The sequence below is a fragment of the Manis javanica genome, chromosome 6, assembly GCF_040802235.1.
Source record: "Manis javanica isolate MJ-LG chromosome 6, MJ_LKY, whole genome shotgun sequence".
In the NCBI taxonomy this organism is placed as follows: Eukaryota; Metazoa; Chordata; class Mammalia; order Pholidota; family Manidae; genus Manis; species Manis javanica.
The window spans coordinates 12,774,850-12,802,381 of record NC_133161.1 but is presented as its reverse complement, the minus strand read 5'-3'; the positions used below and the strand labels follow the sequence as shown (position 1 = coordinate 12,802,381).

The window sequence follows — 27,532 nt, the reverse complement described above, 5'->3', positions numbered from 1 at the left end:
AGAATAATTAAGAAAAATAGTAGTAATCACAATGAAATTGTAAGCTCAACCGTTTTGGATTCCAAAAAATTTAGAGATCTTAAGATTTATCAACTCAAAATTCTGTCAGTTAAAAAATTAATAGTAATGAACTTCCTAGCTCATCATTATAAAACTACTTGCTACACAGTAAATCTTACACTTGTCCAAAAAATACCTTATTTATTGAAGCACAAACGCTCAAGGAAACCACCTCATAAATCATCTGCTTTAGGAGCCTGGCTATACCAATCACCAAGGCACATGGGAAAACACTTGAAGCCAAAAGAGTAGCAAAAATTATCCATTAAGAAAAAGGATCAAAATTCCACACATATAGAAAAGTAAGAAATGTCTCCTACCTTATAGATCACTAGACCTGGATTCTGCCTATCCTTTCAAAGGATAGGTTCTCATGCTCTGGGAACTGTAACCTTATCTCTAAGGTAGAAAGGTCCCACATTCCAGGCCTCATGCTGGTGACATTTAGCTTAGGCTAGGTTCTAGCAAATGGAAAAGCCAGATGAAGGAGAAGTCCTTAAGGAGAGTTTTAATGTCTTCCTTTACTCCTCAAAGAGAGCTATTCCGCTCACATTAACCTAACCTTCAGAAACATTTACACAAGTGTGTCAATATGTATACAGTCTGTTTAGCCCTATATGTAAACATTTAAAAAACCCAACAACCTTAAATGTCTATTAACAGAGGGAAGTTAAATATACTGGATTTATATTCTTATGGACTATTATGCAAATATAACAAAAATAAAGTTATGTGTACTGATATGGAAAGATGTCTACAATGCATTGTTTGATTTTTTTTTTAAGGTGAAAAATATAGAACAGGACTCCATTTTTAGTTTAAGAAAAGGAAAAAAATGGACAATAATGAAGGAAAGGGAGAAAAAAGAGAAAGGAGAAAACTGGGCTAACAGGTATAAGCACACATTTGAATATGTGGGAAGTGTTTGGAAGACTATACAGTACTCTTAGCAAATGTTTACCTCTAGTAGGATATGTCACTTTTTTACTTGATATACTTTTGTATCACTAAATTTTTTCTTTTAATAAAGGACAGTTCATGCTTTTTTAATTAAAAAGAAAGTATAATGATGAAAATAAAACTCTTTTAGTTTAAATACAAGTGTTTTAAAGAACAGAACTGGATTTCAACTTAGGTAAAATATCAATCCCAAAATTAGTCTTCCATATCTCATAGTCCCAAATAAAAATGCATTCACAAGAGCTTGAACATTTTTGACATTTCAAAAAACTGTAAAGGTACATACGAAGTTGTGTGTTGTTAGTGGGACATTTTCCAACACTTCTACATGCAATTCCTCTCCAGTAAGCCAGGAAATATCAGTGTCCCAGCCAATTGGTTTCTTCTCTCTGGAAAATGTAGATACAGCCTTTCTTGGTTATCATACCTAAAAATTTTTATGTACCTCATACTGAAGATATGAAAATTGGTTATTGAGGAACTAGTAATGGTGAGGGGGTTTGGCTCCCTGGTCTTCCATCGTTAGAAATTTAAATGGCAATAAATTAACTTTTATGTTTACCCCAAATAAATGTATCACTCTTGGACAAACAGCAGAGTAAGAGATGTACTCTTTTCTTCAAGCCAGCTCCAGAAAAGACCTACAACAGCAGAAAATGGATTGTTCCTTGGGTCCAAAAGAAAAAAAAAAAATCACAGGTACGGATATATCTATCCGTTCAAAGAAAGAGTTGCTAGGAGACAACATTCCCCCAAAAGGATGTTTTTTAAAAAATGGGATTCAAAATTTGGGTGTGTCGGCATAATTTTTTAGATGCTTTCTGAAATAAAAATAGTTCAATGTAAGATGTTAACTTTGATAAACCTTTTGTGAAAATATGAGTTTGTATTAAAAACAGGAGAGTGGGGAAGTGTCCATTATTCAGATAAACCATTCTAAATGGTTCAAAATTGTTAAGAATCTCAAACTCCAAATAAAGCTATTTGATCAGGGTAACAAACACCACTGTCACACAAAATTATCTAATGTTAACTCCTCAATATGCCTACAAGCTTTCTTTAGGCTAACTTTATATTCATTTAATATTTTTTCTGAAGTTGATTTTCAATGACCTAGGTTTGGCTAAAGATCCTACAGACAACCCCAGAGTTTAATGCCTGAGGATGTTTTCCCCCATTTTGTGAACAAAATTTCACATCACATACAAACCATACCCATCCTGAATTCTGTAAACAGCACAGCACTCTGGGATTAGGCCTCTCATCATCAGCGCTTTCTTTAGACTGTCCCGGACTGTAACTCCACACCTTGCAGGTACCTATGGTATCATAAATATATGATATGAGCTAATGGGAATAAATTATATATTTTTTCACATCACTTAAAAAAAAAACCTCAATTATTTACCTTTATAGTATACCTTTAAAATGTCATGTGGATTACTATGTCACATAGAACACAATTTCTAGAGTTAACTTAAAATTAAAGGGAAATTATGACTCCAGTTTCTATTACAATTCACCAACTTAAAGCAAAATTGTTAGTTTTTTTTTTTTTTTTTTTTAGGAGAGCAAAGCAGAGGCTTTATTTAGAGAGAAAGCGAGAGGACAGAGCTCCTGGCTCACGCCTGGAGGGGACAAGAGAGCCCCAAAATTGTTAGTTTTTTTATTAAAATTATGAAATATTTTAAATATATAAAAGAGAACAGAAAATCCCAATCCCTATATACCCACCACTGAGAAATCATAGAATGTCAACATTTACAGCAAAACCAATTCTGATTCAACTTTGTTCAAAGCTGAACACTGTAATCCTTCAATCACACTCATCGTCCTTAAGAGACGTCTAACTGACCTTAAACATAGCAGGAAGAAAATACTTATCTTAATGTGTATGATTGGTATTTGTTGTTTAGTTGCCTAGTACCTCTATTTCCTCTGGGAATCTGCTCTTCCTTAAAAATCCATGTGGTAGTAGGGAGGCTATCAATTAAAGGTCACTACTTTTCTGGCTACACACAACATTAACTAGCTAATCAGTTTCCCATACTCCTGGCAACAGCAACTGATCCAGGGCTAGATGTGTGACCCAAACAGTACAGAGTTCTTCTCTAAACTGACAGATGGACACTCGCCGAAAGAAGTTTATGTTTCTACTACACTTACAATATGCCAAGAGAACAAAAATCTAGAGCCCCTAGTGGCCATCTTCCCTCACTACACTGAGAAAATCTGGTTACAGGATGAAGCTAATTTAGGGAGAAGCAGAGGTGATACAGGAGTGAGGAGGAAAGGGACACTGGAAAGAGAGCTTAAAAACATCAACATTAAAAACTTTTTCTGGGTACAACGTCTCTCCAGGCAAAGAAAACAAAAGCAAAAAAAAAAGTGGGACTATCAAACTAAAAAGCTTCCACATAGCAAAGGAAATCATTAACAAAACAAAAAGGCAACCTATTTTATAGGATAATATATTTGCAAATGATGTATCTGATAAGCGGCAAATATCCAAAATGTATAAAGACCTCATACAGCTAAACACCAAAAAATACTACTACTACTAAACTGATCAAAAAATGGGAAGAGGATGTGAATAGACATTTTTCCAAAGAAGACATATAGATGGCCAACAGACACATGAAAAGATGATCCACATCACTGTTCATCAGGGAAATGCAAATCAAAACCACAATGAGATGTCACTTCACACCGTCATAATGACTAGCATCAATAAGACAAGAAATGACAAGTGTTGGTGAGGATGTGGAAAAAAGGGCTGCCAGTGAGACTGCAAACTGATGCAGACACTATGGAATGTAGTATGGAGGTTCCTCAAAAAATTAAAAATATAAGTACCATATGACCCAGCAATTCCATTTTCATTTCTGCCAATTCACCCAAAAAAAACCAGAATCACTAATCCAAAAAGATACATGCACATCTATGTTTACTGCAACATTATTTACAATAGCCAAAATATGGAAACAATGTGTCTATCAACAGATAAATGAGTAAAAAAAGATGTGGTACATGTATAAAATGTACATGTATAAAATGGAATATTAGTAATTTAAAAAACTTGCCATTTGTGACAAATGGATGGACTAAAGGACATCATGCTAAATAAGAGAAAGACAAATACTGTATGATTTCACTTATATGTGGAATCTAAAAAACAAACAAACACCAAAACTGAAACAGACTCAAAAACACACAGAGAACAGACCGGTTCTGTTAGAACAGCAGAGAGGGGTGGGATGAGTGGAACAGGTGAAGGGAAAAAAATGAGCAAGAATGTGCGATGTCTTGATCTCTGCTATAGTTACATGAATGTGTATGTGTGTATATATATACACAATGTCAAAATTCATCAAGCTGTACAGTAAGACATATAAATTTCATTGTATGTACCTCACTACAAAACGTTTTTAAATAGTAAAAATCATTATATATTTGAAGTTATCCCTATCTGGTACGCCTTTTCTGCATGGGCTCCATCTCCCTAGGTGAATTTGAATAATTTGTAACTGAAAAAGAACTGACACAGTATTTACTGAAGTGAGGCATTGGGGATACAGGGTGGTCAGTATGAAGATAGACAGAATGTATTATTTATTAACAGTAACATTAAAGGGTGAATCTATTAAATCACCGAAGTATTTAGCAAACCAAAATCTCCTGAAGAAAACTGGGAATCTTCAGACTAGAGGGGGAAAAAATGGAGAAAAGGTGAGTATCTCCTGAATTTCAATAGTATACTGATTGGGGGACAATCCAAAAAGCCAAATTAGGACTTATGATTAAGGGAAAGCAGGAGGTAGCTTTTCAGTTTTTTTAAATTTATGTATGTATGTATGTATGTATTTTAATTAACATATTATTGATATACACTCTTGTGAAGGTTTCACATGAAAAAACAATGTGGTACTACATTTACCCATACTATCAAGTGCCCACCCATACCCCACTACAGTCACTGTCCGTAAGATGTTTGCCTTCTCTGTGCTACACTGTTTTCCCCATGACCCCTCACACAATGTGTACTAAACATAATGCTCCTTAATCCCGATTTCCCTCCATCCCAACTCGCCCTTCCACACCCCTCCCCTTTGGTAACCGCTAGTCACTTCTTGGAGTCTGTGAGTCTGTTGCTGCTTTGTTCCTTCAGTTTTGTTTCATTGTTATATTCCACAAATGAGTGAAATCATTTGGTATTTGTCTTTCTCCGCCTAGTTTATTTCACTGAGGATAATATCCTCCAGTTCCATCCATGTTGTTGCAAATGGTAGGATTTCTTTCTTTCACATGGCTGAATAGTATTTCATTGTGTATATGTATCACCTCTTCTTTATCCATTCATCTACTGATGGACACTTAGGTTGCTTCTGTATCTTGGCTATTGTAAATAGTGCTGTGATAAACATAGGGGTGCATATGTCTTTTTAATCTGAGAACTTGTATTCTTTGGTAAATTCTTAAGAGTGGAATTTCCAGGTCAAATGGTATTTCTGTTTTTAGTTTTTTTGAGGAACCTCTGTATTGCTTTCCACAATGGTTGAACTAGTTTACACTCCCACCAGCAGTGTAGGAGGGTCCCCCTTTCTCCGCATCATTGCCAACATTTGTTGTTCTTAGTCTTTTCTATGTTGGCCATCCTTACTGGTGTGAGGTGATATCTCATTGTGGTTTTAATTTGAATTTCCTTGATAATTAGTTATGTGGAGCATCTTTTCATGTGCCATCTGAATTTTTTCTTTGTGGAGAATTGTCTGTTCATATCTTTCTTTTTCTCCGCCCATATCCCTCCATTCCCACCCATCCTCCCCAGTCCCTTTCCCTTTGGTAACGGTTAGTCCATTCTTCGGTTCTGTGATTCTGCTGCTGTTTTGTTCCTTCAGTTTTCTTTGTTCTTATACTCCACATATTAGTGAAATCATCTGATACTTGTCTTTCTCCGCCTGGCTTATTTCACTGAGCATAATACTCTCTAGCTCCATCCATGTTGTTGCAAATGGTAGGATCTGTTTTCTCCTTATGGCTGAATAATATTCCATTGTGTATATGTACCACATCTTCTTTATCCATTCATCTACTGATGGACATTTAGGTTGCTTCCATTTCTTGGCTATTGTGTATAGTGCTGCAATAAACACAGGGGTGCATCTGTCTTTTTCAAACTAGGCTGCTACATTCTTAGGGTAAATTCCTAAAAGTGGAATTCCTAGGTCAAATGGTATTTCTATTTTTAGGTTTTTGAGGAACCTCCATATAGCTTCCCACAATGGTTGAACTAGCTTACATTCCCACCAGCAGTGTAGGAGGGTTCCCCTTTCTCCACATCCTTGCTACCATTTGTTGTTGTTTGTCTTTTGGATGGTGGCGATCCTTACTGGTTTGAGGCAATATCTCATTGTGCTTTTAATTGCATTTCCCTGATGATTGCTGCTGTGGAGCAACTTTTCATGTGTCTTTTGGCCATCTGAATTTCCTCTTTGGAGAATTGTCTCTTCATATCTTCCATCCATTTTTTGGTTGGGTTATTTGCTTTTTGGGTGTTGAGCTGTATGAGTTCTTTACACATTTTGGATGTTAACCCCTTGTCCGTTATGTCATTTACAAATATATTCTAACATACTGCAGGATGATTTTTTGTCCTCTTGTTGGTGTCCTTTGCCATACAGAAGCTTTTTAGTTTGATGTACTCCCACATGTTCATTTTTCCTTTTGTTTCCCTTGCTTGAGGAGATGCATTCAGGAAGAAGTTGCTCATGTTTATATTCAGGAGATTTTTACCTATGTTGTCTTCTAAAAGTTATATGGTTTCATGACTTACATTCAGGCCTTTGATCCATTTTGAATTTACTTTTGTGTATGGGGTTAAACAATAATTCAGTTTCATTCTCTTACACGTAGCTTTCCTATTTTGCCAACAGCTATTGTTGAAGAGGCTGTCATTTCCCCATTGAATGTCTGTGGTTCCTTTATCGTATACTAATTGGCCATATACGGTTAAGTTTATATCTGGGCTCTCTAGTCTGTTCCATTGGTCTATGGTTCTGTTCTTCTACTAGTACTGAATTATTTTGATTACTGTGGCTTTGTAGTAGAGCTTGAAATTGGGGAGCATAATCCCCCCAACTTTATTCTTCCTTCTCAGGATTGCTTTGGCTATTCGTGATCTTTTGTGGTTCCATATTTTACAATGATTTGCTCTAGTTCATTGAAGAATTCTGTTTGTATTTTGATAGGAATTACATTGAATCTGTAGATTGCTTTAGGCAGGATGGCCATTTTGACAATATTCTTCCTATCCATGAACACGGGATATGTTTCCATTTATTGGTATCTTCTTTAATTTCTCTCAAGAGTGTCTAGTAGTTTTCAAGAGTATAGGTCTTTCACTTCCTTGATTAAGTTTATTCCTAGGTATTTTATTCTATTGATGCAAATGTGAATAAAATTCTTTACCTGATTTCTTTTTCTGCTAGTTCATCATTAGTGTATAGGAATGCAAAAGACTTCTGTATTAATGCTCTATCCCACATCTTTGCTGAATTCAGTTTTCAGACCTAGTAGCTTTGTAGTGGATTCTTTAGGGTTTTTTATGTACAATATCATGTCACCGGCAAACAGGGACAGTTTGACTTCTTCCTTGCCAATCTGGATGCCTTTTATTTCTTTGTGTTGTCTGATTGCCATGGCTAGGACCTCCAGAACTATGTTGAATAAAAGTGGGGAGAGTGGACTTCCTTGTCTTGTTCTCAATCATAAAGGAAAGGCTTTCAGCTTCTCGCTGTTCAGTATGATGTTGGCTGTGGGTTTGTCATATGTGGCCTGTATTGTGTTCAGGTACTTGCCCTCTATACCCATTGTGTTGAGTTTTTATCATGAATGGATGTTTAATTTTGTCGAATGCTTTTTCAGCATCTATGGGTATGATCATGTGGTTTTTGTCCTTCTTTTTGTTGATGTGGTGGATGATGATGGTGGATTTTCGAATGTTGTACCATCCTAGCATCCCTGGGATGAATCCCACTTGATCATGATGGATTGACCTTTTGATGTATTTTTGAATTCAGTTTGCTAATATTTTGTTGAGTATTTTTGCATGTATGTTCATCAAAGACATTTTTTTGTGGTGTCTTTGCCTGGTTTTGGTACTAGTGATGTTGGCCTCATAGAATGAGTTTGAGAGTATTCCCTCCTCTTCTACTTTTTGGAACACTTTAAGGAGGATGGATATTAGGTATTCACTAAATGTTTGATAAATTCAGCAGTGCAACCATCTGGTCCAGGGATTTTATTCTTTGGTACTTTTTCGATTACCAATTCAGTTTCTTTGCTGGTAATTGGTCTATTCAGATTTTGTTTCTTCCTTGGTCAGCCTTGGGAGGCTGTATTTTTCTAGAAAGTTGTCCATTTCTTCTAGGTCATCCAGTTTTTTAGCATATAATTTTTCATAGCATTCTCTAATCCTTTTTTATATTTTTGTGGTATCCATAGTGATTTTTCCTTTCTCATTTCTGAATCTGTTTATGTGAGGAGACTCTCTTTTTTTCTTTATAAGTCTGGCTAGGGGTTTATCTATTTTGTTTATTTTCTCAAAGAATCAGCTTCTGCTTTCATTGATTCTTTCTATTGTTATATTAATCTCGATTTTATTTATTCGTGTTCTAATGTTTGTTATGCCCCTACATCTACTGACTTTGGGCTCATTTCTTCTTCCTTTTCTAGTTTCGTTAATTATGAGTTTAGACTGTTCATTTGGGATAGTTCTTCTTTCCTGAGGTAGGCCTGTATTGCAGTATACTTCCATCTTAGCACTGTCTTCGCTGCGTCCCACAGATTTTGTGTTGTTGAATTATTGCTGTCATTTGTCTCCAAATATTGCTTGATCTCTGTTTTTATTTGGTCATTGATCCATTGACTATTTAGGAGCATGTTATTAAGCCTCCATGTGCTTGTAGGCTTTGCTGATTTCTTTGTGTAATTTATTTCTAGTTTCATACGTTTGTGATCTGAGAAGCTGATTGGTACAGTTTCAATCTTTTTGAATTTACTGAAGCTCTTTTTGTGGCCTAGTATATGATCTATTCTTGAAAATGTTCCATGTGCACTTGGAAGAATGTGTATCCTGTTGCTTTTGGATGGAGTGTTCTGTAATGTCCATTAGGTCCATCTGTTCTAATACGTTGTTCAGTGCCTCTGTCTCTTTGCTTATTTTCTGTCTGGTTGATCTGTCCTTTTGAGTGAGTGGTGTGTTGAAGTCTCCTAAAGTGAATGCATTGCATTCTATTTCCCCTTTTAATTCTGTTAGTACTTGTTTCACATATGTAGATGATCCTGTGTTGGGTACACAAGTATCTTATCCGCTTGTCGGACTGACCCCTTTATCATTATGTAATGTCCTTGTCTCTTGTCACTTTGTTTTGAAGTCTCTTTTGTCTGATACAAGTACTGCAACTCCTGCTTTTTTCTCCCTATTAGTTGCATGAAATATCTTTTTCCATCCCTTTACTTTCAGTGTGCGTATGTCTTTGGGTTTGAAGTGAGTCTCTTGTAGGCAGCATATAGACAGGTCTTGTTTTTTCATCCATTTTGATTGGTACATTCAGACCATTTACATTTAGGGTGATTATCGATAGGTATGTACTTATTGCCAATGCAGGCTTTAGATTTGTGGTTACCAAAGGTTCAAGGGTAGCTTCTTTACTATCTAGCCATCTAACTTAACTCTCTTATTAAGCTATTATAAACACAGTCTGATGATTCTTTATTTCTCTCCCTTCTTAATCCTCCTCCTCCATTCTTTACATGTTAGGTGTTTTATTCTGTACTCTTTTGTGTTTCCTTTGACTGCTTTTGTGAGTAGTTGACTTTATTTTTTGCCTTTAGTTAGTATTTGGTTGGTCTGCTTTCTTTGGTGTGATTTTATTTTTCTCTGTTGACATCTATTTAGCCTTAGGAGTGCTTCCATCTAGAGCAGTCCTTTAAAAATATCCTGTAGAGGTTGTTTGTGGGACGCAAATTCCCTCAACTTTTGTTTGTCTGGGAATTCTTTAATCCCTCCTTCATATTTAAACAATAATCAAGCTGGATACAGTATTCTTGGTTCAAGGCCCCTCTGTTTCATTGCATTAAATATACCATGCCATTCTCTTCTGGCCTGTAAGGTTTCTGTTGAGAAGTCTGATGATAGTCTGATGGGTTTTCCTTTGTAGGTGACGTTTTTCTCTCTCTGGCTACCTTTAATACTCTGTCCTTGTCTTTGATTTTTGCCATTTTAATTATTATATGTCTTGGTGTTGTCCTCCTTGGGTCCCTTGTGTTGGGAGCTCTGTGGGCATCCATTGTCTGAGAGACTATTTCCTCCCCTAGTTTGGGGAAGTTTTCAGCAATTATTTCTTAAAAGACACTCTATCCCTTTCTCTTCTTCTTGTGGTACCCCTATAATGCGAATATTGTTGCATTTGGATTGGTCTCACAGTTCTCTTAATATTCTTTCATTCCTGGAGATCCTTTTATCTCTCTCTGCCTCAGCTTCTCTGTATTCCTGTTCTCTGATTTCTATTCCATTAATGGCCTCTTGCACCTCATCCAGTCTGCTCTTAAGTCCTTCCAGAGATTGTTATATTTCTGTATTCTCCCTTCCCTACTTGTTCCTTTAGCTCTTGCATATTTCTCTGCAGGTCCATCAGCATGGTTATGACCTTTATTTTGAATTCTTTTTCAGGGAGATTAGTTACATCTATCTCCCCAGGCCCTCTCTCGGGGGTTGTCTGGGTAATTCTGGACTGGACCAAATTCTTCTGCCTTCTCATGGTAATAGAGGTGGCTGTAGGCAGGTAGCGCATGTCAGCTGAAAGAACAAAGTCCTTCCCTGTTTGCTGGTTGCCTTGCCCTCCTCCGCTGCCTGTGTCGGTTACCCACACTCCTGGAGCAGCTTCTGGATTAATCCCTGAAGCTGCTGTGGGTGGGGTTGCCATCAGGGTAGCCCAGAGCCCTGCGGGGAGTGGCAGGCACACTGGTTGTGCTCTCCTGTGAGAGCGGCACCCCTTCGTGCCTTGCCCCAGTTTCTTCTGCCTGTGCCGGGCAGCTGCACGCTGGCAGTAGCCTTGGGGTCTGGCCCAGGCGGCCGCGTGCCAGGAGGAGATTCTGGGTGGCTGCTGGGGGCACGGCCGCAACCAGGCCACTCGGCTGCTGCCACTGCTGCCACCTCGGGCACGCACGGCTGCTCTCAGGCTACTGGGCTGCTATGTTGGGGGCCACACCAGCCAGGGGAATGACTGGCAGGCTGCTTATTGAAGTGAGGGGCTTCAGAGATGCGCTGCTGCCATGGTGTTAGGGCACCTGGTGTTCCCCAGGAATCCCAGCTGCTGGGCCGAGTTGCCAGGACAATTCCATCCACCTGTGGGGTCCCTGTCCCTTTAAGACTTTCAAAAAGCACTCGCTTTTCTTTTATCCCAGGGGAGCTGGTTGTGGGGACTCACTTGCAGATTTTGCCTTTCCATTTCTCGAATATCCAGCACACCATGCACTATGTGTCGGTGCTCCCGGTGCGGATTACTAGAGCTGGTTGTTTAGTAGTCCTGGGCTTTTACTTCCTCCCTGTTCGAACTCCTTTCTTCCTGCCGGGGAGCTGAGGTTAGGGAGCGCTCGTGTCCCACCAGGCCGCGGCTTGTATCTTACCCCCTTTGTGAGATGCTGAGTTCTTGCAGATGTAGACGTAGCCTGGCTGTTGTCCTGTGTCTTCCTGTCTCTCTTTTAACAATAGTTGTATTTGTTGTATTTTCAAAAATATATATGGTTTTGGGAGAAGATTTCCACTGCCCTACTCACGCCACCATCTTGGCTCCTCCCCAGATTATGTTTTACAAAACATCAGTTTGTGGTTTGTCTTTTTAATCTCTTTATGCTGTCTTTTGAAGATCTAAAGTTTTTAATTTTAATGAAGTCCAATTTATCATGCTCATTATAGGCTGGGCTTCTGGTATCATTTTAAGAAATCACTGACAAATTCCAGGTCACAAAGATTTTCTCCTTCTTTCTTCTACAGATCTTGTAGTTTTAGGTTTAATTCTTACTTTTCATTCTTTCCTCTGTATTTGATTTTCTTCCTAAAGTAGTTTTTTGGTAGTTCATTCAGGCAGAGCCTGGGAAAGGCAAATTGCTCATCTGGAAAAGCCTTTATTGTGCCTCCACTCACAGTGTACCTCATACTTTAGATGAGTAACTTCTGGGCAGCTGTCAGCAGTTTATGAGCATAATTATTCTATTGTCTTCTGGCTTCTACTGATGCTATGAAGAAAACTTATTGATAATCTAATAATTTGTTCCTGGGTCCTTTAAAATAAAACACTTTCATTTTGTTATGTCTATTGAGTATAGTTGCAAATACAACTCAGGACTTATGTTTTCCAAACAATTAGATTCATTTAGGTTTGTTTTTTATTCAAGTATAGTTGATAGACAATCTTATATTAGTTTCAAGTATTCAACACAGTGGTTCAACAGTTACCCACATTATTAAATCTTCACCCCAACTCATCTACTCAGTTTTTAAAATTAAACATTTAAATTTTATGTCATTTTAATACTCATTCTGTAACTAACTTGGCATACTGAGATTTTATTTAAAGTGTTAGCTTGATACTTCCTTAAATCAGTGTCATATGTTCATTAGTTTTTTTTCTCTAGTGACAACTGTTTCTTCTGAGCTATTTTTCCTTTGTCCTACATTTTTTAAATTTTTCCAACTCTATTATGAAAATTTTCAAATACAGAATAGTAGAAGGAATGATGCAATTAATATCCAAATTCTTCCTATTTAGATTCTAAATTTTTTTAGTATTTGTTTCTCTAACATTTTGTTTTACTCCATACTATCTGACAGTAAGTTCCAAATTCACTAACTGAGATAAAAGTCAGAACACAAGTTGTTCTTGAAGGTGGGTAATGAGTTGGAAGGGACACAGAACAACCCTTCTGAAGTACTTGATCTACATGGAAGTTACATATGTAGAAAGTCAATGAACTATACACTTGATTTTTGTATACTTTACTATGTGGAAGCTTTATTTCAAGAAAGAGGGGGTAAAAAAGTTGCAGGTACCATGACAATTTACCTCTGAATATTTAAGCATGTATTTCCTAAGAATAAAAACATTCTCTTACATAATTAATTCCTATTATTATACTTAAGAAAATATTCCATAACAACACATTATATTCAATCAACATTCAAAATTTCCCATCTCAAGAATTCCTTTTATAGCTCTTCCCCAATCTAATCCCAAACCAGGATCACATGCTGCATTTGGTTATTATGTCTTGTTTAGGACAGAATAATCCCCAACCTTTATACCCTCCCTGACAGTGACATTGAGTCCAGGCTGTTTGTCTTTGTCCACTTTGTGAATGTGTCTGTTTCTTCATGGTGCTTAACTTTTTCCTCTGTCCTTTGTGTTTCCTATAAAATGGAAAGTCCAGAGCCTAACATCCAACACATTTTAGCAAGAATACTTCAGAGATGATAAATTATCATCCACTGAGTTTTAAATTTTAAGACCACTTACAAGTTCTATTGGTGCCTTTTTAGGAGTTCTAATCCCACTGTTTTTAAGTCTTCTAACACACTGATGATAACTGTCTTCTTCTATATTTTATAACTTGAGGTTTTGAGCCAAGGGAGGTTTTGCATTTGCTTCTGCCCTGCACCTGAGTGCCATTACGGATTGGTTTTTATGTTAATTTCTTGGGTTGAGAGTTCCTGAGAAATGCAGGTAAGTATAACTATAAACTCCACATTATGATGAGAATAGATCTATCTATAGTTAAGAATTCACAAGGGATATTTTAACCTTTATCTGGAACCCTGGCAAAGACAGATAAATTTCATTGTTATTTATGTACGCTGGTGAAGAGATTTTCTTCTCTATTCACTCTTCTGCTGAACGTAAAGCTCTTTGAAGGTTCAGCTTTATGCAAGGATCTGAGTTCCAACTACCTTTCTGGCTGATGACCTAGTCTAGCATTTCCACACACTGACACTCACTGGAGGCCATTAAAGCATGTCAGCAACTTTTTCCATGAAGAACAAGCAAGTTGTATTTGGAAATGAAATATATTTTTACTAATTTCAAAAGCAACCATATACATTATTTAAAAAGTAGTGATGTAAATAGGTATATTATTTATTAAGTCCACTGACAGTACTTGTTTTACTTGAGGATTATAGACCATCCATAATAATTCTGCATATATCCCTGCTTTAAATGTTACTTACAGGGTACTCTGTCCTAATGGTGATACTAATAATCAACAATCAAAAGTTATGTAGACAAGAGGAAAAATACTAAGCACATTAAAAATCCAGTATTTGATAATAAATCTGAATAAGGATTTCTCAAGGGCTAAGAATGAATCTTACCAAACATATGTTACACAACAAATAAGCTCAAGTCTTGGAATTCTGACTGATTCTGAATTAGTACTTAGACCTGAGTGTGGTTCAAGTTGGCAAACAGGTTTAAATGTCAAATCTGACACTAAAGACAACACAATTTTTCCAGTTAAGGAACACAGACTTTGGCCCCAAATACTTATGTCTTTCCATAGAAGGAAATGGACCTTGTATGACCACTTGCATGACCACCACAGATAAAGTGATAACATTTCATTTTCAACAATTAGTCTTTATGAAAAATACAAATAAAAAGCGATGATGATATTAAAAGCTGACTCACCACTGTCCTCTGTTTATTGGGCAGGAAGACTCTAACGATAGGTTTTTGTGGTGACTTGGGGTTGCTCCGTGACACATCTGTGGGATTTTGAAAAACTGAAAGGGATGAAGGTAGCACTGAAAGGCTACAAGAGGAAGAAGATGTAACAGTGTCTGTTGATGTGGAGCTAGAAACAGAAAAATCAGTTCCATTCCCCAGGGATTCCAATAACTGTTGTTCTCTTTGTTGGAGGGCATCTAGCTTGCTGGTGTATTCTTCATAGGCCTATAAAATAAAGTAGACTTATACTGAATCTGGACTTTTTCCTGACAGTAATAAAAGGAAATACGAAATTTAAGTCATTGATTATAATCTTCCTATAATCTAGCCAACAGGGTTTTAAGTTACAAGTTACAAAACAAATGCTAGAAGTACTGTAAATTTTTGCCTTTAGGTTGATAAATCTTTTGTTTTAAGATACTACATTACATTAATAAACTGATATATACACACACATATACACGTGTGTGTGAGACATCTAGAATAGCCATGGATGTTAATAAAAAATGTGTATAGTATTTGTAATACTCTGGTCAAATCACAATTTGCCTTCCAAACTGCATATTAGAACATAAGATAAAACACATTACATCAAGGTTAAGTACCCCCTCCATTAAAAAAAATTTTTTTTCAGAGAAGTTGTAGACATATAAAGTTTCATGTTTTCCCATCCCCTCTCTCCAAAGAACAGAATGAGAGGCTGAAAAGGCGATGAGATATTAAGAGAGACTTGTGAAAAAACAGGACCAAGGAACACAGTGCCAGATCTTACCATTACCACCAAAACCTCCTCAGCAGGGCTTAAAAGGTGTATAACTGCTGTTTTCTTTCTGAAATAGCTATCAGTTAAAATATTTCATTCTTCTCACTACAGATCCCTGATGGCCTCCATCCCCATCAAATACTGTAGCCATTATCCATTAAGACACTTTTTAAGAAGTTTCATTTGACTAAAATTATAAAAACATGAAATGACCACCTAAGATATCATTTTCTAAAAGAAGAAACTTAAAAACAGAATAATGGAAGTGAAAAGATAGGATGAGTTGGAATATGTATGCCCATGGTTCTGTAGGCAGGGTAATTACCTACCCCCATACCATGGTCCAGCATTTCTCCCCTACTCCTAATAGATACAACACTACAAACATTATGAAAAGATACAAGGGAGAAACAAAGATTTAAAAATGGCACTTCTCATCACTCAAGGAGTTTATTATTGGGCTGTTGAGAAGCAGGTAAATGTATTTTTATTTATGTGTAAGTGCTGTATATGAGAAATAAACAAAGAATGTTCTCGATACAAGGTGAGAATGAGAAGGAGGGATACCTTAAAATGGTAGCATTCAAACAGATGGAGTTAAATGGGGAAGAAAAGCATACTATGTACAGGAGAAATCTGTAACAAAGTTACGAGGCAGGAAATTCTAAGACACAGAGGAAAAACTACAGACTAGTATAGCTGAATGCTACTCAATACTTGGGATACAGCTAGCTATCAATGTTTGTGGAATTTAAATGAAGAAGAACAGGAGCAAAGGGAAACAAATAATATGACTGGAAAGCAGGTAAGAGAAAAGCTTGTACAGAATATGCATATATCATGCTTTGAAGCCCAAACTTCATTCTACAAGCAAGGGAGAATTATTAAAGGAGGAGGATGAAGGAGAAATTCCGTTTCAACCATACCTAGTATGCTAGATCATACCATATAATTAAAAAAAGAAAAAAAAGAAAGAGGGTAGGGGGATACTAAAATGAGCTTCTGAGGTAAAGGACCTAAACTACATCAAAATGCCCTCTCCCCCATCACAACCTACTAATTGCCCTAACCTGACCCAAAATATTTCAGAGATTTTCAGAGTATTACAATCGAATCAATTCAGAATTTTCTGAGCTGTATTTCTATTTAATTTTCAGTTCCAAGAGCTTACTACTTAAGGGTATCACTCTCAATATGATTCATTTTATTCAGCCTTCAATCATTCAATAAATATATACTGAGCATACATTACCTTGCAGTATTTGGGGCTCAGATTAAAAAACTAAAGACTACCACAATTACAACCCTTTTAATATTATATACACGCAGTTTGGGAGAGAAATATTCCTCCTTGCATAGAACAAATCTTATTTACTGTCGTCTGGGCAAGTACATTTACTTACTACACAATATTACCCTTAGGTAAAGTAATAAATATAAATGATAATTTTTTTGAATGTTATTTATTAAAATGTTAGCCTTAATTTTTGAAAATACAATGATCCCTGCATGTGGATTACAAACTATTATTTCACCCCATTTATCAATAGCTCTTCCTTAAGTACAAAAAACATTTACTCTCTCCCCTCACACCCACATCTACCAAGGCAACTGCTTACCTGTTTATAGTACCTGTCATGGCTCATTTCATGCCATTATCCTTGCTACATTCTCTATGGACATTGATATTCTTTTAACACTCCTGCCTTAAAGTTCTCTAAACCCCTTATATCTAAATGCATTTATTTCTCAAGATCCAGAGATACACACAGTTCTTTATAGGGGTTCAAAATGATGACACATACACTTAACCGACCTTCTTAAACTTCCAGCTCACTACCACATTCATCTTTCATGGTAAATATTAATCCCTAAATCTGTTCTCAGATTTAGTCAGGTCTTTGTTGTCCTACTTCCCATACTTTGTGGCTCACCATTTCAACAATGCGACTGGTTGGCTAATTCTTATTCTTTTACCAACTTGGTTGTCAAATACAAACTTGGGGTAAACCCTACCATTCAATGATTCCATTCTTTTTCTCAGGTTACCACACCTTGCTAGAGAAAATATTACCGAGTTTTAATATCATATTACAGTCTTCACAGTATTTATTCCAACCTTTGCTATGCTTCTCTGGCTCCTAACTTCATCCCTCAACCATCTATTCACTCAGAAAATAGGATTAGCTTCAAATTTATTCTTAGTATCAAAGCCATCAAATACAGTTTCCTTCCCCCTTCTTCTTTCTTTGTCTAAGCAATTCTCCCTATCTTTCCCCATCCCTCTTCTATTCTCAATTTAGTGCTAGCACTGGGTGTTTAGGGCCTCTTCTATGGAGGCCTTGATATAACGTTATCCCCATTTTTTTCTTGTATCTTTGAACATTTCTTTTTCCTCTGTTGTCTTGCTGTGCAAACATGAGCAAGTCCTCCCATGCACACCTCAACCACCACGAACAACAAAATTCCTCTGGTCCTTCAAAGTGTTGTAGGTACTGGATACTCTTTACCAGGCAGCTTTTCCAAAGCCCTTTCTTTCCAAAACTTCTTTCTCATCAAAATCCTACTTATTTTTCAAAGTCTAACTCAAAGCTCTACTTGACAAAATCCAAAAAAGGTATTCTTTCCCTTCACCTCTTTACACATAGTACTACCACACTATTCTTTATATGGTTGTTTTTTCCTCATTTGTGAAAAAATTTTGTGAGGATTAAATGAGATAATATAAGTAAAATAATTTATCACAGAGGTTAACACACAGCAAAAACCCCAAAAAATATTTTTATTCATAGTAATAAGTAGTATTCATAATTCCTGTTGTGGTTATTACTAGGTTACTTAGCTCAGTTCCTGACATGACTCTACCAAACTATAAGTTACTTGAGGACACAGATCATGTCATTTACTTTAAAATTTAAAACAGAACCTAGAACATTTAATATTATGATTAAGATGACAATACTCCCCAAATTGATCTACAGAATCAATGCCATCCTTACCTACGTCCCAGTTGGCTTTTTTGCAACTGATCTTAAAATTCACATGGAAGTGCAAAGTGCAAGATAACCAGTCTTGAAAAAAGAACAAAGTTATAGGACTCACATTTCCTGATTTCAAAACTTACTATAAAACTACAGTAATCAACACATGCAGTAACAGAGTAATAATGCACATATAGAACAACACAACAGAACTGAGAGTCCAGAAATAAAGGCTTACACATTTATGGTCAATTGATATTTTACAATGGTGCTGGTACAACTGAGTATCTACATCCAGAAGAATGAAGGTGGACTACTACCTAACATCATATTAAAAATTAACTCAAACTGGACCATACACCTATTGGAGGAAAAACTGTAAGACTTTTAGAAGAGAATATAGGAGAAAAACATCATGACCTTGGCTTAGGCAATGAATGGTTTCATAAATATGGCACACCAAAAGCACAGCAACCAAAGAAAAAAACAGATAAACTGCACTTCATGAAAATTAAAGTTTTTATACTTAAAAAGACAGTATCGGTTCATCAAAATGCTCAAACCAGACCTACTATTTGACCCAGGAATTCCACTCCTAGGAATTTACCCTAAGAATGCAGCAATCAAGTTTGAGAAAGACAGATGCACCCCTATGTTTATTGCAGTACTATTTACAATAGCCAAGAATTGGAGGCAACCTAAATGTCCATTGGTAGATGAATGGATAAAGAAGATGTGGTACATATACACAATGGAATACTACTCAGCCATAAGAAGAGGGCAAATCCTACCATTTGCAGCAACATGGATGGACCTGGAGGGTATTATGCTCAGTGAAATAAGCCAAGCGGAGAAAGAGAAATACCAAATTATTTCACTCATCTGTGGAGTATAAGAACAAAGGAAAAACTGAAGAAACAAAACAGCAGCGGAATCACAGAACCCAAAAATGGACTAACAGGTACCAAAGGGAAAGGGACTGGGGAGGATGGGTGGGTAGGGTTAAGAGGGGGGAAGAAGAAGGGGGTATTAAGATTAGCATGCATGGTGGGGAGGGAGAAAGGGGAGGGCTGTACAACACAGAGAAGACAAGTAGTGATTCTACAACATTTTGCTATGCTGATGGACAGTGACTGGACTGTAAAGGGGTTTATAGGGGGGACCTGGTATAGGGGAGAGCCTAGTAAACATAATATTCTTCATGTCAGTGTAAATTAATAACAAAAAAAAAGAAAGAAAAGGGGGATTACTCCGCGATAGGATAAAAATAACTGTAAATCAATGATTAATGCATGCTTTAAATATACTTAATTTAGATCACTTAAAGGGTGTCAGATGATCGGCTATGGAGGTACATTTTTCTAATATTCCTTTCTATTAAAAAAAAAAAAAAGCAGTTCCTGTGTGGTGACCTCCAATGAATTCTACACAATGGTATAAAGGGCATATCAAAGTGTGGGCAATGGGTCTGTGTGTTTATACAGAGGATCAAAGCCTAATTTGGCTACCCAGAAAATGAACTAAGATATGATATGAAGAATTCCAACATCAGCACTCTCTGGAAGAGTCATACCAGAAGATGATCATCAAAAAACCTCAACAAAGATCCAGGCAATGCTGCAGTTGTAGCTACATTCATCCCACCGATTCCTGGACTTGCCATTGGAATGAAGAAGGAGATATCTAAGCTGGCCTGTGCATAAAGTAAAACAACGAATTTGACTGGATCTATACTGTTGGAACTCAACCAAGAATTAGGAGAAGTGCAAGTTGTAGTGCTCCAAAATCTTATGACTACAGACTATCTACTGTTAAAAGAACATATGGGATGGGAACAGTCCCCAGGAATGGGTTGTTTTAATTTGTCTGATTTCTCTCAGACTGTTCAAGTTCAGTTGGACAATATCCACCATACCATAGATAAGTTTTCACAAATGCCTAGGGTGCCTAACTGGTTTTCTTGGTTTCACTGGAGATGGCTGGTAATTATAGGTCTGCTTTGGTTATGTAGCTGTATTCTTATTATGTTCATGTGTGTATGCAATCTAATTAGTAGTTTAAAACCTACACATGCTTAAGTTACTCTACAAGAAGATATGTCAAAGAAGTAATCAATCTTCCCATGTTATCTTCCGTCTGCTACTCCTATAGCTTTTCTTCTTCCTTCCTAATTACAACCCTTAAATAGAACTCATGCCTCATATCGAATTTACTGAGTATCATAATTCTTCCAAGTGGTAAAGATACCTCAAGACAAATACTGGGCATAAAAGCCACAGGGCATAAATCTGCAAAGAAGTAAAAAGCTAACCTTTTCAAACAGTATTGCCTCTCTCTCACTTACCAACTTTACATTTCTCTGTATGGCCCCGGAAGATGACTGGTTAGCCAGAGACGGGTAAGATTCCTCAAGGGAGGAACAACCTAAGACAGGCACAGTCGCTGGGGGGCCATCAGGTGAGAAATTGGGGATCAACAGAGGTGAGGCTTAGAACCTCACCACCCCTGTTTTGAGAGAAATCTTCTGCATCCGTGGATGTTTTATTGCCCTTGTCTAGCTTGAATTAACACTTAGTCTACAGGCACACACCTGATCATCTAAATTTGCTCTCTTACAGCACTAAACTATGTTTTCTACCTTTATCTTGCATCTACCTACCACTTCAGCATTTTATTTAAAAAATAATAAAATAATAATAATAATAATAAGGGAAGAAATGTGGGATTCACCTATAAATCAAGTATAAAATTCAAACGAATATTCTGACCTAATTGTTTATAGTTCATAATATATGATCAAAACTAAAAGTTTCTGTGATGACTGCCCTTGTACTGTTCACCATGTAAGAACTTATTCACTATGTAAGAACTTGTTCACCATGTAAGAACTTGTTCGTTATGCTTCAGAAGATTGGAAACTGACGAGAATTAGGCTTGGGGTGGATTAATGATTGTACATTGAGCATTGAGTCCCCTATACAGAATTTTATTGTTGTTAACAACCATTTGATCAATAAATACGAGATGCCCTCTCAAAAAAAAAAAAAAAGACAGTATCGAGAGTGGAAAAAGATATCCCATAGAATAGGAAAAAATATTTGCAAATCATTTTTGGTAAGGATCTACTAACCAGAATATATAAAAAAAACTCTTAAAACTCAACAGACAACACACTTTAAAAAAGGATAAGAATGGACATTTTTTCCAAGAACACAGAGATACAAATGGCTAATAAGCACATGAAAAAGATGCTCAACATCATTAGTCATCAGAGAAATGCAAACCAACCAAGCCACAATGAAGCACCAACTGACACCTACTAAGATGGCCATAAAAAAAAATGCACAGAAAACAAGTGTTAGTGATGATGTGGAAAAACTGGAAACCTGTTACATTGCTGGAAGCAAGAAATGGTTCAGCCACTTTTGAAAACAGTCTGCTAGTTCCTCCAAAAGTTAAAACGCATTACCTTAAGACCCAGCAATTCTGTCCCTAGGCATATAGCCAAGAAAACTGAAAACATGTATATACACAAAAGCTTATATATGAATGTTCATAGTAGCTTTATTCATGATAGCCAAAAAGGGGGAACAACCCAAATGTCCACCAACTGATTAATGGATAAACAAAATGTGATATACCCATATTATAGAGTATTAGTTGTAAAAAAGATGAATGTTACATGCTACAACATGGGTCAATTTTGAAAACTATGCTAAGTGAAAGCACCCTATCACAAAAGGCCATACTGTGAATGATTTCATTTACATTAAATGTCCAAATAGGCAAATTCATAGAGATAGGAAGTAGATTAGTGGTTGCTATGCCTGGGGGGAATGACTGTTAATGGGTAAAGGGTTTCTTTGGTGGGGATGAAAATGTTTAGTAATTAGATAGTGGGGATTGCACAACTCTGCATATAATAAAAACCACTGAATTGTGTACTTGAAGAAAGTTAATCTTACAGTGTGTGTGAATAATTTCTCAACTAAAAATGGGAGGAAAATTATTTAAGGATCTACTTAATTAAAACATAATGGGAAAAAGCAGTGAAAAACTGTTTATTATTAGCTCACTATTAAACTTATTCTTATTGAACTTAGCCTCAGAAAATATGAAATCTTACAAACTGTCCACGAATGATATTAAATGGACTACTTTCTATTCCATGGGAAGCACCTATCTTCCAATATTCTTTTTGTTGCAGTATTTGTTTTGATAAAATGTCTCTGTATTAACCTGGGTTCTACACAGACTAAAGATTAGAAAAGCAAACAGCATCATCATAATTTTAGAAGAATTAAGAGCACAAGCTCTGAATTTAGAATGTCCGGCTCAAACTTTGGCTACACCATTTTCTAGTTGCACAACCTTGGCCATGTTTGTAGGAAGTCTCTGTGCCTGAGTTTCTTCATCTACAGAATGGAAATGAGAATAGTAAGTATAACTCACAGAGTGGGTTCAGGATTAACTGGTCTACTGTATGTTTGGAGCAGTACCTGGTACATGGCAATACTCAATGTTAGGAGCTATTATTGTCATTGTCTAACTGCCTGCAGGGGACTCTCACACATACATAAATTCTGAGGTAGCTAGGACTCACTGTATAACTATTAGATAGATAGGGTGATTCCAGAAACACTACCCCTTCACTTCTGGGATCCAATATATCAGGTTCAAAAAGAAGAAACTACTACTAGAAAAACATCTAGCACTATATCTTATTCATAGAAGGCATTCAAATAACTTGTATAAGCGAATAAAGAAAAATTCAGAGAAAAATAAGAAATTCTGGGAAATAACTTTTCAGGGCAAACTTATCTTTTCTTCCTTTGGATGATAGTTAAAAAAAGGGAACCAAGGATAGAAAAGACAAATTTTAAATTCTTTATAGAGTATTATAGGCTCATTTCATCAAGGTAATCAGCAGAATTGTTAATTATTATTCATCTGCCAGTAGGAGAAAATGTAGAAAATGTGAAAGCTAGTTTGTTTTTGTTTTTTTTTAGGAGAGCAAGGTACAGGCTTTTATTTAGAAATAAAGTGAAAGGACAGAGCTCCTGGCTAACCAGGAGGGAACAAGAGAGTCTGTAGTGGTGCGTTGTCTAGGGGGTTTTATAGGCAGCTGAGGATTTTTCGAGAACATGAAAACAGGTTTTGCCTGCAGTACTTGTAGATGTGGGTGAATTCTTCTCTTCTTGAGGTCCAAGACATTTTGAGGTTCCTGCACCTGCCAGGAAGTGACCTTCCTTACTCACCTGGTAAGGCTGCTGGGAACCTTGTAAGCAAGGTACCAGGCCAGTTCTTCCAAGGGGCTTTGTTGGCTTTATAAAGTCAACCTTAGTTCCTTAAAGCTGTTCATATCTGAGTTTATGCACGTGTCTCTCAGGTATGGCATTCCAGTCAAAGCCTTGGTAGTATAACCTGTGTTTTTAATTGGTCTTCTTACAAGGAAAGTAGATTCTTATTGAACTTATGCAAATAAACATACTGCCATGAAATATAAAAATACTGAAAGCTTTTAAATTCTTGAAGGGTCAGGTAGAGAGAAAGATAAATGTTTCAATTCTGCTTATAAAGATAGTCATTTACTAAACTGTTGTCAGCCTAATAGAAAAAGCTTAAAACACTTTATCAGCAACATTTGAAACAAAGCCACAAAATCATCTTCCTTAGTTTACTTAATCCTATGTAACTAATACCTGTTCTGCTGAAATCTAGTTCTTTACTAGTTTAGGAGTAATAAAACAGTGACTATGAATGACAAAAGACTTACAAATGACAATGATTGAAGATCTGATGAGAGCTTACTATAAGACAGTTGACATAAGGAAATTTGGATATATCTGTAACACAAAACATTCAGTAACAAAGTTTAGCATCATTCCTTTTGACAGTGCTTTCCAGGTAATTAAGCAGGTAAATAAGCCAAATTAGTCAAATACTTTCTCCAATGAGAAAAAATTCCTCTGACATGTTCCAGGGGCCCTCTGGAAAATATCAGAGTTAACTATTAGAACTTAAAACTATTAGGTACCTTAATGTTTAGTAAACACTGAGAAGCAGGCTATTGTAAACTGTTACACTAGCATGCTTTGGATTGACAGATCTATGAACATTTTATAATTTCTGTAACCATGAGCTTTACAACACAATTTCTCACTAAGCACAAAGTATATCTTCTTAACTTAGGAAGACTTTAAGGTTTTAGGTTACGACAAAGATTCTCAGGCTGTAGGTAGGTATACACACTGTAACACACAATTATTAAGGTGTTCATTTGCCACATTTATTTGTTCACTCATTCCTAACAACTATGCTAGATTACTTACAAGACCTTTACTGAATATTAGACAAAGTCAAGCCTTTAAGCATTTTATTCTTAAAAGATTTAGCAGGTAACATCAACTTAAATGACTCTAGGTAAACTTAGGCAGCTGATAACCATAAGGACATGTATGTTTCAGTTCAAATTAAATTAGCATTAATGCTTAATATTTTCCATTAGAATTCTCTGGAAGTTTTAGAATGCCCAATTTTCACAAGCGCTTATCTTTAAATCAATTCTATTAATACCATCCGGAGATAGAAAAATCTCTGATCTACATGCTTAGACACACAAACATACAGATTGAGACATAATGACTACAGTTAGTAACACTTTCCATAAAAGAACATATACACAGACAGATAAACTGGCACAGAGACTTGAGTTACTGATATCCAATTGCCTTTCTTTTTAGCTTATTTGACTAAAAGTATCTCAGTTTTCAAGAATACACCCTACAGGCGAGCAGTTTATATAACTGAGTTAAGGTTTAGCCGGCCCCAGACTAACAGGGCGGATGAAGGCTCTGAACTGATAGGGACTGTGTGTCTCCAGGTGGCTGGAAATGAAATGCAAGCACAATTCTAGCTCCAGTCATTTAAAGCCAAGCTGTATTGCAGAAGATACATTTCTTCTGTTTCAGGGGGTTTAGTTTAAAAACTTCTTAATTTTTGAAGATAATGAACCCAATAAGTAGAACAGATTTCCAGCAAAATAATTTACAAAACTAGTTCCTCATTATACTCTACGGGACTTTTAACTATTTTCCTTCCTTGCATTAAAATAAATTTAGCTGCATAACTTTATTATATTGTATACTTCTCTCAGGTGGCAAGCCTTTCCAATTAGAGACTTTGTATGGAGGCCAGGCTTGGGTGCATAAGATAAAGCACTTTCTTTAGGGTCTGGGGATCAAAATTGCTCCCAGTTCTTTAGAATGCATGCCAGAGGCATGTCTGGCTTTAACCTTGAAGAGGAAGCTCCCACCTGGAAGAGAGAAAGATAGGTGTGTGACACTGTGACACCTGGTCGGCCTTTCTCTGTGAGGGCATCCCCTCTACTTGGAGCCCGGGTTACAGTGGTCAGTCACCTCCTCTGCTAGGCCTACTGGATTTAACCACTCCTTACCAGCGTGGCCTGCACCTTGCCTTGATTCCCCTCTTGCCTTCCCACTAAGCAAGAGTCGCCTCAGAGCTCTGGATTTAGTGGGACCTTACCAGTGTGCTCCTACTTTATGCCTTTTGGGAGTTTCCCTAGTTTTCTCTGCACGAGCTTTCGTTAAGCGCTCCCTGCCTGTCTGATAAGTGCAGGGACTGTGTGACTTCTTGCTGCCAGAGTCCTGACCTAAGTCACAAGCCTGTTTTCTTTCCGGGGCTGCAGAAAAGGAAATGCCCGGCCCCAGGATGACTGCCCCTAAGGAAAGGAGGTCAACAGAATAGAGCCATTTACATGTCCGTCTCAGGTTTCAGCTTGATTACTTTACAGACTTCATTTACCTTACACAGGAGAAAGTGGCACAGGCCTAAGAGGACTGCTTTGAATGACGAGCAAGAGAACTTTTTGCTAAGGCCAGTAATAAAATTCAGGGGCTGCCACAGACATTTACGGGGGTGGGGGGGTGGTTCTATACTCTCAAACACCAGTTTCTGCCATTGCCTGGAAATTATCCCACTAGTCACCCACTATAACAAATCTGATCACTGAGACAAGAGGTCAGGGGTCATCTGCGACTCTCACATAGGCAGTAGCCTAGCCAGAGGTTCACTCAGCGCCGTCGGATCAATCAGCCGGAGCTGAGATCCAAGGACCACTGTCTACTAGTCTGGTCTGCCCCTCGGAGTCCGCAGATTAAGAGAGGAAAGTAGGAAATCGGCTCAGCCACTCCCCGACATTCCTGTCCGTCTGGAGGCGGGGGATCAAGGAGCTGCAAACACCGGGAAATCTTTCACCGGAGACTTAAGACTGGTAGCTGACGCTAATCATTTTTTAAGTGGCTAACGGGTGCCCAGACACCCGTTTATCAGATAAAAAGTACAGCATTTAGATAGGAATAAGAGTGGAGCGTGGATCTCCTACCTTGTGGTGGTGAGCATCAGGTTCCATGAAATTGATGAAGTTAGGAGAGAGTTAGGAATGCCCCCTGCCTCATTGAGGCCAGGGCGGCCTGAAGAAGCAGGCTGGAAGTCAGAGAGACAGAGAAAAAGAGACACTCCTCATGGATACCCAGTTGGGCTGTCGGGGTCTGATTCCAGACACACGGGCCTTTGAGAAGCCGCTGAAGCGCAGCCTCAGCCTAGACTCTCGCAGTTGCCCACAGCTTTCCTCAGTCCCTCACATCCGAGGAGATACCTCTGAAGGGAATCCTGGCCTCCACTCAGCTGACTTTCCCAGCTCCCAAGGGAGATGGGGGATCCACTGAGGGAGACACAGGGGAACCTGTTGCTTGAGACTTTGAGATCAGCAGCCAGGCTAGTCCCATTTAAGTGGCTGACAAGCACCCGGTTTTGTGTGCCACAGACGGCTTCCTTCTATAAGGACAGTGAAAGAAAAGGCAGGCTTGGATGCCGATACTCACCTCCGAAGTTATCCCGGACGAGCCCCCAAAGATGATGCCGGGGTTCTTGTTTGCGGAGTCAAAGAATGAGCTTCACAAACA

General features: G+C 37.4%; 1 protein-coding gene across 12 annotated transcripts in view; it reads right to left on the bottom strand.

Annotated features, from left to right (window-relative positions):
- The window catches only part of BRAF (B-Raf proto-oncogene, serine/threonine kinase), a 159,769-nt gene that overhangs the window by 69,955 nt on the left and 62,282 nt on the right, over positions 1-27,532 (bottom strand). For 10 of the 12 annotated variants that reach the window (XM_073238340.1, XM_073238333.1, XM_073238330.1 and 7 more), the window contains exons 3-5: positions 14,766-15,029; positions 2,236-2,339; positions 1,307-1,409 (exon numbers count right to left, since the gene is read on the bottom strand). In XM_073238340.1, the coding sequence (XP_073094441.1) occupies positions 1,307-1,409; positions 2,236-2,339; positions 14,766-15,029 (471 nt within the window). The remainder of the gene's footprint in view (positions 1-1,306; positions 1,410-2,235; positions 2,340-14,765; positions 15,030-27,532) is intronic. The other 2 variants (XM_073238336.1, XM_073238338.1) reach the window with 1 other exon arrangement.